Source organism: Oryza glaberrima, chromosome 8 (assembly GCF_000147395.1).
Source record: "Oryza glaberrima chromosome 8, OglaRS2, whole genome shotgun sequence".
Taxonomy (NCBI): Eukaryota; Viridiplantae; Streptophyta; class Magnoliopsida; order Poales; family Poaceae; genus Oryza; species Oryza glaberrima.
The window spans coordinates 2,244,585-2,257,321 of record NC_068333.1 but is presented as its reverse complement, the minus strand read 5'-3'; the positions used below and the strand labels follow the sequence as shown (position 1 = coordinate 2,257,321).

The following is a 12,737-nucleotide window of genomic DNA, read 5'->3' as shown; positions in this document are numbered from 1 at the left end:
CATGTGTGTATATATATATATATCTTCTCTATCTCTATCTCTATCTCTATCTCTATCTCTATCTTTATCTTTTCTTTACTACTTAAATTTTTTTAAAGAGGTGCTTCCATCGTTCGTAAAAAAAAACCATGGGCGAAAAAAACTGTACGAAAAAAACCTGACGAAAAAAAGAAAAAAAACAACTCTGTTCGATCCAGAAAAGGCGAAACAAATGGAAAAAAATCCATGGGCGAAAAAAAAAGTGCGAAAAAAACCCAAACCTATTAGATCTAAAAAAAGGCGAACAAAAAGGAAAAAAACCGGCCGGAAAAAGGAAAAAAAACAAATCTGTCCGATCGAAAAAGCCGAAAAAGAGGAAAAAAAGAAACGAATCCGACTCTGTCAACGCGGTAGAAAGGGTGAAAAAAATCTAAACGAATCCGACTCCGTCGACGCGGTAAAGAAAAGGGCGAAAAAAAATAAAAAAAGTACCTGTCCAATTCCAAAGAAAATCAAATCCTATTATATGTGACACGGCGTGGTAAAAAAAATCGAATCTGATTCCATCGACGTGGTAAAAAACAAGCGTAAAATTTTTTTATGTCCAATTCCAAAAAAAAAGTGTCGAAGTTTGATAATCGAGAAAAATAATGTATATTTCAAAATTTAATTCATCGATCCAATATGTCAGAACGTAGCAGAAAAATCTTTATGTTATCTATGCCTATATATATCTATATCTACACCTAATTAAAAAAATACACAAGAATTCCGGTGGATTTTCGTCGATAACCTAATTTTTTTCATTCGCAGCATCCAAGATCCGAGTCCAGATTCGAGTCCAACACAAAAGAAAAAATCATCCAGAGTCCACATCAACTAACAAAAAAAATTAAACCCATTTGTGTTACTTCCCAATCCCAAATAAAAAATTGAAAAATGGCGAACGAAAAAAAAAACAAATCGAAAAAAAAATCCAGTCACCAGACCTCGCCAGAGACACGAGCGGTATGAACTTGCCGCCATCGAGCTTCAGCCGCCGCTACCGCTTTCGAGCTACCGCCACCACCTCCTAAGGCCAGATCCGACGAGGAGGGGACACAGAGTGGCCGTCGGCGGTGGCTCGGTCGAGCTGCACCGCCACCGCCTTAAGGCCAGATATGGCGAGGGGTGGAGAGGCAGCGGCACCTGATGAGGAGGAAAAAGGCCAACGGTGGTTGGGGGGAGGGAGGGAGAACGCCGATGAGGATAGAGGGGAAGGGGGAGGGGAGGAAAAATGTGAATTAGGGTTAGGGTCCTTGTCACCAGTTGTTTTGAACAATTCAGCGTCGATCTGAGCTGTCCATTAAAATGAATAGCTCAGATCGATCCCTCGTCGGGTGGGCCTCCATCCTTGGGCCGTAGCGCCATTGGGTCGATCGCATTTCATGGGCTGCATGTGCAAATGCCCCAGCAAGTCGGTCGGGTACAAAGTGGCCTCTTTTTTCCCCTTTTTTAAACTTTCTTTAGTTTTTAGGAATATATTTTCTCAAATTCCAATATCATGGAAAACTAAACCCTAATCATTATCTAATATATTTTATATTTGTTATAATTTTAGTTTACCCGTTGCAACACACGGACACTTTTTCTAGTGTAAACATATATCTGAGAAGGTTACTATTAGACATATGTCGACGTTTGATGTCGCGATTCCGGTAATTGCATATTATGGAGATCGTTGGTACTAGGATATATACGAGATTGTAGTAAAAAAGATGGGGACGAGGATTTTTATATAGGTTCGGGCCCCTGAATTGTCAGGTAATAACCCTACTTCTGTTGGCCGAAGCCGGTCGTTGCTCTTATTCACCATAATCACACCAGTACAATATTTGGGTAGCCTATCTATCTGTTGTCGACTTGGCGGTCTGAAGTGCTGACTCATAGTCGACAACAGGGTAGCCTTCCTCCTCGAATCCGCATCAAGCGAGATCAGAGACAGCGCTAGATCCCTCCTGACGGTAGTCGTAGGTACCGTATGGGGACTAGCCATGCTTATCTCTGAAGTCGATATCCGGCGTCTTGTCTTGGCGTATGTTGGCTTGTATGTTGTATCTTGATCTATTGCCCCGTGTCCCTCTCCTCCTAGGAGGCCTTGTATTTATACCCATAGATATCCCCTTGTCCAAGTAGAACAAGGGAAACCAATATGGATACAATCCGAGTAGTCTTTGTCGTTTCCATGTAGAACTCTATTCATCCTTCCTTATGCAGAACTCCTCCTATATCCGAAGGTTGTTTCTGTCGACGGGGGATACCCGTAGATCAGATGTAGAGGGTATTGGGGTACGCTGGTACGAGGATCTACGTAGTACGACATCAAACAAACAGGAAACAAGGATTATATTGGTTCAGGCCCCTTGATAGGTAATAGCCCTAATCCAGTTGGTATGGGATTATATAGTGAAAACCACATATTACAAAGGGAATAGCAGAACTCGATGATACCGACAAGACTGTAGTTGAGTTGGTTCGACTAGATCACCCCGGCGACTAGGCTCCTGAAGGCTCCGACTTCGTAGGCTGTGGTGGTTGTGTTGGCGGTGAGATTCGATGCCTTAGGTCCTCCCGGGGGGTCCCTTTTATACCGCAGGTCAATTGGTCTCCAAGTAGAACTCGGAGACATCAGACCCTATACGATACAGTTACGACCCAGTTCTATCCGAGTGGTACTCCTTCCATCCGTGGACTCCGTGATGAATTTCCTTAACGTGTACAAAGAATGTCCGTATACGCGCGGGTATACCATACCAGTACACGACGTATATCCAAGAGTAGAGGGTATACCTTATCCGTAACCCTGACAGTTTTCGTATAAGACATGGTATGTGGTGGGTCCTGCCAAGATTTAGTCAACTACTATTAGGTATGTGGTATCCATAACCCTGACAACATACACCTCTTCAATAAAAAAATAATAGGATATAGTGATAGTAGAAAAAGATTAAAAAACCGAGCAATTATATAAGTGTTAGAAATATACGAAAGAAGAAATCCATGAAGAAGGATAAAGTACATAGCAGCATGTCTTATGCATACTCACTACACGTATGCACGTCATATCCTAATCAATATCAGCTTTATAAAATTAACATCGCCAAATTATTTTTATCCTCGTTTGCACGAAAGAGCATTTTATAAGTTTATGTAGTAAATAACACCGACCTAATAAGTTTGTGTACCACAAATACAATTTACTCTTTGTAGTAATTAAAACTCAATTATTATTAAAAATAATTAAAACTCAATTAGTCTTAATGAATTTGTCGTTTTGCATGCCGTATTTAGGCCCTATTTAGTTATAAGGGTGAAAAGTTTTTTCATGGGAACTTAAACAGACCCTAAAAATTTTGCCCCTACATATCACATCGGATATACATGTACACATTTGAAGTATTAAACATAATATAATAACAAAACAAATTACAGATTCCGTTAGGAAACTGTAAGACGAATTTATTAAGCCTAATTAATCATCCATTAGCAAATATTTACTGTAGCACAACATTATCGAATCATGGTGCAATTATGCTTAAAATATTCGTCTCATAATTTCTTAGCGGACTATGTAATTATTTTTTCTATATTTAATATTATATACATGTGTCTAAACAAACATTCGATATGATATAGCATGAAAAATTTTACTTGGGAACTAAGAAGGCCCTTAATCTTTCATCGAAGAAACGAACGCGGGAATTGATAGATATGGGCCCCACCGGTCAGCTATACGCCTACTCCAGGTTGGAGAAGGAAAGGACGAAGCGTGCACGCAAACTCACCACTCGACTTCCGCGGCACCACCTCTTCCCCTCCCCTACCTCTCCGTCCTCCGCCCCTCCCATCTGGCCTGGACGCCGGTGGAGGCTCTGGAGGAGGAAGTGAACATGAGCAGGAGCACGCGCAGGCGCAGATGGATGTCAGGAGCAGGTCGGACCGAGGCGGGGCCGGCGTGATTGAGGAAATCGGCCAGCGACAGGCAGGCCACATCCGCTACCCTAACCTCCTCGTTCCGGCGAGCCCTTGATTTATGTAGAGCAAGCGTCTGGCAGATGAGGAGTTGTTTGTTTGGGCGACGGCGCTCTAGCTAGGACCTAATCTCCAGCGCTAGCTAGCTGCTGCGTCCGCATCGCAGTACGAGCCCTCGTCGGCGGGGGACGAGGTGCGCCGGCTCCACCTGTATCTGCATGCCAAAGACCATCGCGGACGCCAGGCCCGCTATTCGATCCGCTCATTCGCAGCTCAAGATCCAGCGAGGAGATGGTCGTCGCCGATGGTACCCACGTTTTTTCTAAGTGTTTTTGGGAAGGGTTTGCGAGCTAACTGACGCGAATCAGATTTATTATTTGTCAACACTTGTTTTCTTTTTCTTTTTTTTTTCATATTTATCCTTTCGTGCTTCGAGGATTACTAATTTCGATCTATTTGGGTGTGAATATTCCCAATGGTGAATTGTCATGACCTCACTTGGTAATTTTTTTTGTTCGAATGGCAGTAAACATGAACCCGGAATCATCTTCTCAGGAACATGAAGAAGCAGGCAAACAGAAACGGCAAAAGAGAGAGTGTCAAGCTTTCACACACAGAACTCAGAAGGTTCTGCAGAGTTCTCCTTTTCACAGTCACTATCTTATATTCTTATATGATCAGAAAAAAGAGTACAATCCTGTGACATTGCTTTGTGATGCTGAGATTGGTCAGATATCAGCTTGATGTCTATGAGGTTGCAATGCGGAGAAACACGATTGCGATGCTTGACACAGGAGCTGGGAAGATAATGATTGCTGTGATGTTTATCAAGGAGTTTGGAAAGATAAATAGAACAAAGAATGCTGGAAAAGTCATCATATTTCTTGCACCAACAGTTCAACTTGTTGCATAGGTTATACCAGAGTCTGTAGACTGTTCATTTTACCCTAACTGTAACATAATTTATACTGACATTATTTTTCGCCACAGCAATGCGAGGTGACTGAAACTCACAGATTTTGAGGTGGAACAATGTCATGGCGCAAAGGGGGTTGATCAATGGACAGGTCCAAGATGGCAAGAGCAAATCTCAAAATATCAGGCAAGCATTTATTCTATGCTTTTTAAAGGCTTATTGATTCATCATATGTGCTAAAGAAAATATTCACTCCATGCTAGCAGCAGTTATGATCTGCAGTCTTCTGTTCACTATATTACACTAGGATATTCTTAACTTATATTTTTCCCCTGTCCTATGATCCTATCTACTTGTTGATCCTTTCAGCACTTATAATAATGAAATTACAGGTCATGGTCATGACACCACAGGTGTTCCTACAAGCTTTACGCAATGCTTTCTTGATCTTGGACAAGGTTAGTCTCATGATATTTTATGAATGCCATCATGCAACTGGAAACCACCCTTATACTTGTAATGAAGGTATTGTGAAATACCATCTTATCATGTTTTTTTTTTTGTTTTGACACTACCATGAATATTTGCATTCAGGTTTTTCTTTTTTGTGTTTGTCATAAGTTATAACTTATCACAATCTCAGGAGTTCTATTACAAATCAGAACATAAGCCAAGTGTGTTTGGTATGACAGCATCACCTGGTATAAGAAAAGGGAAGTATTCAGTTTTCTGCAAGAACTATATAGAATGCTTCTTCTTCTTTTCTTTTATGAGTGGGTGGGTAGGTGCCCGGGGGGCTCGATGGAGGATGGGATATTAAACCTCATTTGTTTCAACTCTGGTTGAGAGATGCATAAGTTAGAGAAGATCAGCAATAAATTTCTTGTAAACAGTAGCATTTAGGATATGTGTTAATTCTGACCTGCCATCCCAGAGAAATATCCAGGAACAATGATCACGCACATATTCTCCAGTTTCACTTTGGCCATAGAGTTCATAAATGCCAATATTTCTGGCAGATTTGATTTATTCCCATCACTTAGTAAATCTTATTGGATGATTTGAGTTTTTCACGGTTGTCTTTGCAGGTGTCTCTTCTCATTTGGATTGTGAAGGTCAGTTCTGTGAATTGGAAAACCTGTTAGATGCCAAGGTATGTTCAGTTTCCTTTTCTGCCACACATATTATATGAATAAGCTGGGTTAGATTATACAGGACATGTTAGTTCTGATTACTACACGATTCTACTTTGTCTATTGAACTGCAAGGATATATACGTACCTGAATTCCAGTTATTGACAGATTGTAGTTTTCAACCAAATGCAAATTGTTTGACTGTTGTGTTTGTTTTGAGAGCTTAGGTGATATATATCTATCTGTTCTACCCATGCCATTTTGGGATACACATATGACCCCTTTTAAAAATGTTATTCGTCTGCGTACTTTCAATCTCATCATTTTTTATCTTTAACAGATCTACAGAGTTTCAGATAGAGAAGAGATAGAGCTTTGCGTTCCTTCTGCAAAAGAAATGTACAGATTCTATGACCCGAAAACAATTTGTTTTGAAGATTTGAGTGAAGAATTGGGAGTTTTATGTCCCAAGGTTTTCTTTATCTCTTTTTTTCTCTGCTATATTGATCGAATTTGTCATCAAAGTTTGCACCTCAGCATTTTTTATGTTTCTAAGAACACACACTTTTTTGTATATGCAGTATGATGCATTGATAACAGAGTTGCAGAATAAGCAAAGCTACATGTATGAAGATGCTGATGATATAACAAAAGAATCAAGGAGACGCCTTTCTAATTTTAGCAAAAATTTGCTACTGCCTTGATGATGTTGGTCTTGTTTGAGCAAGTGAGGTATTTGTTATATTCATTGGCTTTAGCTACTTATGTTACAGCTGCTCGCGAGCGCCAAGACGGTGCCTTCGCTTCCCTCATCGCTGCCAAGTCCACCCCCAAGCTGCTCCACTGCCTCGCCTTACGCCTCACGGCTGAGCAGATCGTGTGGCCCGATAAAGAGATAAGTACTGTCTGTTTCCTTGATCTGCTTCAGCCGCCAGCACCATCAACCCCTTCTAGCTTCCACAGGTATCATTAGGGATGAAAACGGAGCGGATACGGACGGATAATGCTCATACCATATTCGTTTTCATATTTTTTACCGGATACGAAAACGAATACGGATAGCTCGAATACGGAAACAAATACGGATTATCTCGAATACGAATAAGAATCGAATATGATCGGACACGAATACGGAAACAAATTTTTCTCGGAACACAAAAACCAACTCAACTTCTAATAGAAATAAATATCAACATATATAATTAGCTCATTTTATATAAAATGAGGTATAATTTATAAATATTTTTTAAAATTTAAATAATATTAATAGTATGGACTAGTGTTAAGAGATAAACTATTATTAAAATCTATAAAGGTATATTGAAGGTTATAGAGTTAGAAAAAAAGGGGTATGTCTCATGGGTCCTGCGGATATCCGAATAGCACTGTTCACCGGATATCCGAATTATTATCCGTATTCGACGGAAACCCTGATACCATATTCGTATTCGTATCCGGGAGAAAATATCCGTATTCGTATCCGTATCCGAAATATCCGAGAATTATCCGATCCGAAAGGTATCCGTATCCGTTTTTGACCGGAGCGGACGGAAACTATCCGCTCCGTTTTCATCCCTAGGTATCATCTCCCTTTCCTCCAATCCTACATATTTTTAGGTTATTTTTAATAGAATTTACTTTTTTCTGGAGTTCGAGCAGGTGACTGCATCCTGTAGTTTCTAAGGTCTGCAAAAAGCATGCTTCAGATACAGTTGGGGATATATACAGGTTCTTTCTCATGAGTTGCAGATTTTTATTCCTGCTTTGGAATTTCTTATTTGATTGCTGTGAAGGGCAATCTAATCTGCTATGTTTCGCACGGTTTTTTAGTACCTCACAGTAACTTACATTACATGCAAGCAAATGTAACCAACCAAACAGTACAACATAGGATGTGTTATCTGTTCTACATGACAAAACTAAACGATTTGCATTTGTAGCATCTTGCTCTCTCCTTCCCTCTCTCTTTACTTCATAAATATCTGTACTAATACGTGGTCAGAACTGCACATTTATTTTACAGAACATCAAAACGGGAATATGGGATGCATTCCTTGATGCAAGACAGATAGAAGTGTCCAACCATTACGAATTTCTAAATCAAAGAATTCAGCACAGAAAGATAGGTACCAATGGCCCGACTTGCCTCTCCAGTAGCACTCATCTATTTTATCTTTCATATCATTTTGATTACAAAATCATCCTAGCATAATTCTTGCAGTTTTTTAATTTACTAATTATTGCGCATAGATATCTACCTGCAATAATTCTTCTGGTGCAGATGAGTGGCAATATATTCTTAAATGGAAATAGTTCACCTTATCCTTTCTTTTCTGCCTCCTCTGCTAACCCCTCTTGCTCTTTGACACAACCAATTTATGATCAGAGTATGTGCTGGCATGTATGTACCTAGAATAGTGCTTTGTTATATTGGTAACCCATTTAGTAAAAATATTTTTTGCTCTGATTTGAGCCTCACTTTTAGTATAATTCTTGGGCACTAAACAATTGATTCTTTCTTTTTTCAAATCAAGCAGGATGATTAATGTCGTTGAAGCGATGACTATTATCCTGGCTTGCCTACGATCTTGGTATTTCTCCCTTTCCATTTTATGTAGGTGCTCATATATGTAGATATGTTGTTTATTCTTGGCATCCCCATCTTCTTTGAGGTATCTAGATGGATATCATACCAATAGTTGTCGAAGAGTCATCTTTTAGGGAGATATGGTTTGGTGTGCCTATGTAAGTTTCTACATGTTGCATATATCCGACAGAATGTCAATATAAATTTCAAGCCAAGAATAATTCTATATTGTTTATTTATGCCTTACATTTACTTAATTAAGATAAGCTTCCTTTTGGGATTTCTACTCTTTGAGGGATTTGATGCTCGTCTCTGGGGTCATTTGCGTCCTATGTAAATCCAATCCAATCATACCAACGAATTAAGGTTTGGATTATGGATCCTTTCAATCATCTTGATGAGTATACAACCAACACATGTAAGTTGATTTATTTCACCTCTGTTTGTATGAATCAGTTTCTTTTATCCAACATAATTTAATTGTCCTTGCATTCTTTGGCACAAGCATTGACACATCATAACTTGGTTTGCCTGATTTTTATGATTGGCAACAGAATTCAGTATACACCAGCTTTGTCGCGAGAGTAGACCTCATGTAACATACACAAACGCCTGTATATAAATTCTTTTCTCCTCCTATATTAATGAAAAGAGGCAGCCCTCCTGCCCTCTTTTTCGAGAAAAAAACTATTAATGCCTCTGTTCTACAATTTGGTCTTGGGTTCTAAATTCAGAGACTTATTAAGAAATACTCAGTTATCTCTTCAGGACCAGTAACACTTCTAGACTCACTAGAATTAGACATATTATCTTTATAGGGCACTACTGTGTTCTGCTTTTCAAATTGAGCGTCTAAATAGAAGATATTGTGCCTATGTACCTTTTCTATATATTCGATGAAGTAAGTTTTGATTGTAAAAAAATATGCTTGCAGTTCTACATAAATAGCGATATGGCTGAAATGAGGCATTTCAAATTCTAGATTATATACAATTTTGATAGTGCTTTCAGTTTAATAGTGCTTGCAGTCATCAGTCACTGTTCTTGGTGTAGTTTCCAGATAATTAGAACTTTTCAGAAAAATAAAGCTGTGATATCCAATGTGTTCTATAACACACTACAATGTACATGCATCTCCCATTTTGTGTTTTGTAATTCTTATGACTGTCCGGAGGTAGATCATTGAATCGACTTGAAATGCACTTACCTGGCAATATATGTTCGCTGCAGCTCTTTCTGTTTCATCATTTCGTATGGAGGAGTATGGTGAAGCCTATAATGAGGTATGTCTGCTTCGCGTTGTCTTTGCTGGTATATAATGGGCCCATTTTTTCTGATTCCTGGTTAATATCAAGGCTTTTCTCATTAAGCAAAATGATTCCCTAACCCTGTTCCCTTTCCGGAAATTGTTCAGTGCCTTTAAGAAACTGTTTTGAGCATGTTGCTACATCAATAGTACAATCATCATCTACTGATGCCTCACATGAAGTCATCATTGCTCACAAATTTGCATCCAAAACAAGAATTGAGATTCTTTTAAATTGGAAGCCCCTCGATGAGGGTTAGGATAATTGTTAACTATTCCCAAGTGATATGTAGAATAAATGATCAGCTCTTTTTTTTTTAACTTAGTAGGTGATAGCTTCAATAACTTTTGGAAATATTTAGAAACAACGTGTAGTTGAACTGGCAGAATATTTGTGGCATTGTAACCATCTAACCTTTTTCTTAATGAATTATTCCAATAGTTTTTTATTGAGTCATCTGCGCCCTTATATGAAGAATTTTGTACTCAGCATTTATGCCGCTATACAGGATGAGCATTATTGCATAAGCAGGGAGACACTCTTCCAAAGTATAAGCTTCTATCCTTATTTGTGGATCCAAATGATTATGCTACCTAGCTGAAATTGTATGTTCATCGAGTGAAAACTTTCATGCTGAAATTGTTTTGTTCCTTTTTCCCCTTTAAGACTTACATATATTACAATAACCTGCACAATTTTTATTAAGGTGTTACAGTTTATTCTACAGCAAAGTTACAACATACTCCATGCAAATGTAATACAGTAACTCGCAGCATTTCTGACACTAATAATGGCAAAATTTAGTATTTATATAACCACACTCATGAAGCGCGCCGATGGCACGCCCAGTCATCTAGTTAGCTTTGTTTTTTAGAACTCAAACCAGGCGCATTTCATATTAGAATGCAACATTTTGTTTAGAGTCTTGATGGCCATTAACTTGATGATAAACAAAATATATATCAACGGGAGAGAGACTCAGCCCTCCCCAGTAACAAGGAACAGCATAATAAGGAGAGAGTAGTAGTCAATTAAAGAGTAAAGAGAATAGTCTAGCTCTCTGCTAAATAAGGCTTACAAAAATCCAAAGGTAGGTCATTGACTGATACTTTACTTGCCACTGTGGTCTAAGATATCGCAAAACTTAATCTAAAGGGTTAATTCTTGGCTAGTAAGTATTCTTCCAAGACCTGAAAAGTGAAACCGCTTGTTAGAGTATGCTTGAATAAGTATATATGCAGATAATAAATTAGTAAGAACTTTACTTACACAGACAAAATGAGGCATCTACTCAACTGTGGCATTCTACCCATCGTCATGCATGCCCACCATCTCCATCCTCATTGTCCTCAAGAAGCTGCAGCTAATAATTAAAATGAAAAAACTTTAACAGTATGAGATAGAAAGCATGTGCATATTGTTAGTCATAGATAATACTTACGTTTTCCAATGCATTGGTAAGAAACTCTCTGACATCCTCCAAACAAATTGCATACCCACATTTAGCATCCACCATCACTGCGTGAAATACAGCCATACATTGACCATACCATTTATAACCGGCCCTCCAGAAAACCCGTTGGCACAGTCAAATTCATGAAACTCCGTAAGTTTCATAGTGTAACCTTTGGTATTGCAACTTGTGAGAACATCGTAAGGTCTCTCTAGATAGCTTACGGAACCCCAAATCGAAGAATTGGCGCGGAGAGGCGGCCAACCTTGCAAAAGGGATAGATCACTCTGCTCAGGAGGCAAATCGGCCAGGTGAATGATAGGATGATCACTGGAACATGGGACAAACACCCCACCAACATCTACGTCTTGCAAGCACAGCTCGTCCTTTGTTACTTCAAGAAGAAGAAGATCCTTCTCAGTGTCAAGGGCTACCACATGCGCATCGCAATATGATCTCAACAACTCAGATACATTCCCATCAGGGTAATCTGCCTGAATCTGCGCCTCGTGATGAGTACAGGCCACACCAAACAGGAAGACCAAGTTGAGCTCTTCAGCAGTGACTTGGTGCACCCCTTTTTTGAACACACAATCAACTGCATGGGCTGTAGTCAGGATAAACAACTGTGTGTCGCTACTGTGAACGACAAATCCAGTCTGTTGTCGTTCCCCGAACTTCCGTCTCTTAGCCTTAATAGTGAGTTCATCTGTTGGCACCCCCGTATCCATCACATCTGTTGCCTTGTCTGTCAACGCCACGTATTTCCTCATAGCTTTCAAGTTGTTCTGCTTCTCATGACGCACGGCCACCTCGACACTGAAAATGGACGGGGCCGTTTTACTAGCTAAGTATTGTTTGCCTGCGCTGCAGCCCCCGGTGAGGAGATTGGGTCGACGCCTGTTGTTGTTCGGGTCAGCCATGTGCAACTAGCCTAGAGTAGGAGAAAGGAGTAAATTGCTAGCTGAAGAGGAAAAAAAATCAACAGTAAAGAAAGAGTGCACTTAAAACAAATCATATTAGCTAATGGAGAGGTGGCTAGTCCAGAAAAGTATTCGACGATCGATTGTCATATTAGCAAAACACACACACATATCGAACATATTAGTTCAACAGAAAGATTAGCAACTATCAGACACACACATCGAACCTATTGTTCTCAACAACAGAGGCAGAGGCACATCGAACCTATTGTTCTCGCAGTAGCAACTAGTAAGGGTCGATGCGGGAGCCTCTGTGCTACTTAATACATACAGGTGAGTCGACCCATCTGAACCCCTTGGCAGGTCCCAAAGTGTCTTCTTCTTCTTCTTTTTTAAGAAACCTATTTTTATTTTTAATTTCATATCC

General features: G+C 39.5%; 1 protein-coding gene and 1 pseudogene across 1 annotated transcript; one reads left to right on the top strand and one right to left on the bottom strand.

The window, feature by feature from the left end:
- Positions 1 to 3,798: 3,798 nt before the first annotated feature.
- Positions 3,799 to 10,382, top strand: LOC127783212 (endoribonuclease Dicer homolog 3a-like). The gene is made up of 10 exons (XM_052310446.1): positions 3,799 to 4,297; positions 4,517 to 4,617; positions 4,723 to 4,903; positions 4,981 to 5,092; positions 5,299 to 5,364; positions 5,995 to 6,059; positions 6,381 to 6,512; positions 6,622 to 7,768; positions 8,064 to 8,166; positions 8,578 to 10,382. Exons 4-8 carry the CDS (start codon positions 5,050 to 5,052, stop codon positions 6,742 to 6,744), a joined length of 429 nt encoding a protein of 142 aa, XP_052166406.1. The 5' UTR covers positions 3,799 to 4,297; positions 4,517 to 4,617; positions 4,723 to 4,903; positions 4,981 to 5,049; the 3' UTR covers positions 6,745 to 7,768; positions 8,064 to 8,166; positions 8,578 to 10,382.
- An 867-nt stretch (positions 10,383 to 11,249) lies between these two features.
- On the bottom strand, positions 11,250 to 12,310 carry LOC127781438 (uncharacterized; annotated as a pseudogene).
- Positions 12,311 to 12,737: the final 427 nt, after the last annotated feature.

Coding starts and splice junctions, on each gene's coding strand:
- LOC127783212 (XM_052310446.1), top strand. CDS start 5,050: ATGGACAGGTCCAAGATGGCAAGAGCAAATCTCAAAATATCAG. Junction 5,365..5,994: donor CTTTCTTGATCTTGGACAAG/GTTAGTCTCATG, acceptor TTGTCTTTGCAG/GTGTCTCTTCTCATTTGGAT. Junction 6,060..6,380: donor AAAACCTGTTAGATGCCAAG/GTATGTTCAGTT, acceptor TATCTTTAACAG/ATCTACAGAGTTTCAGATAG.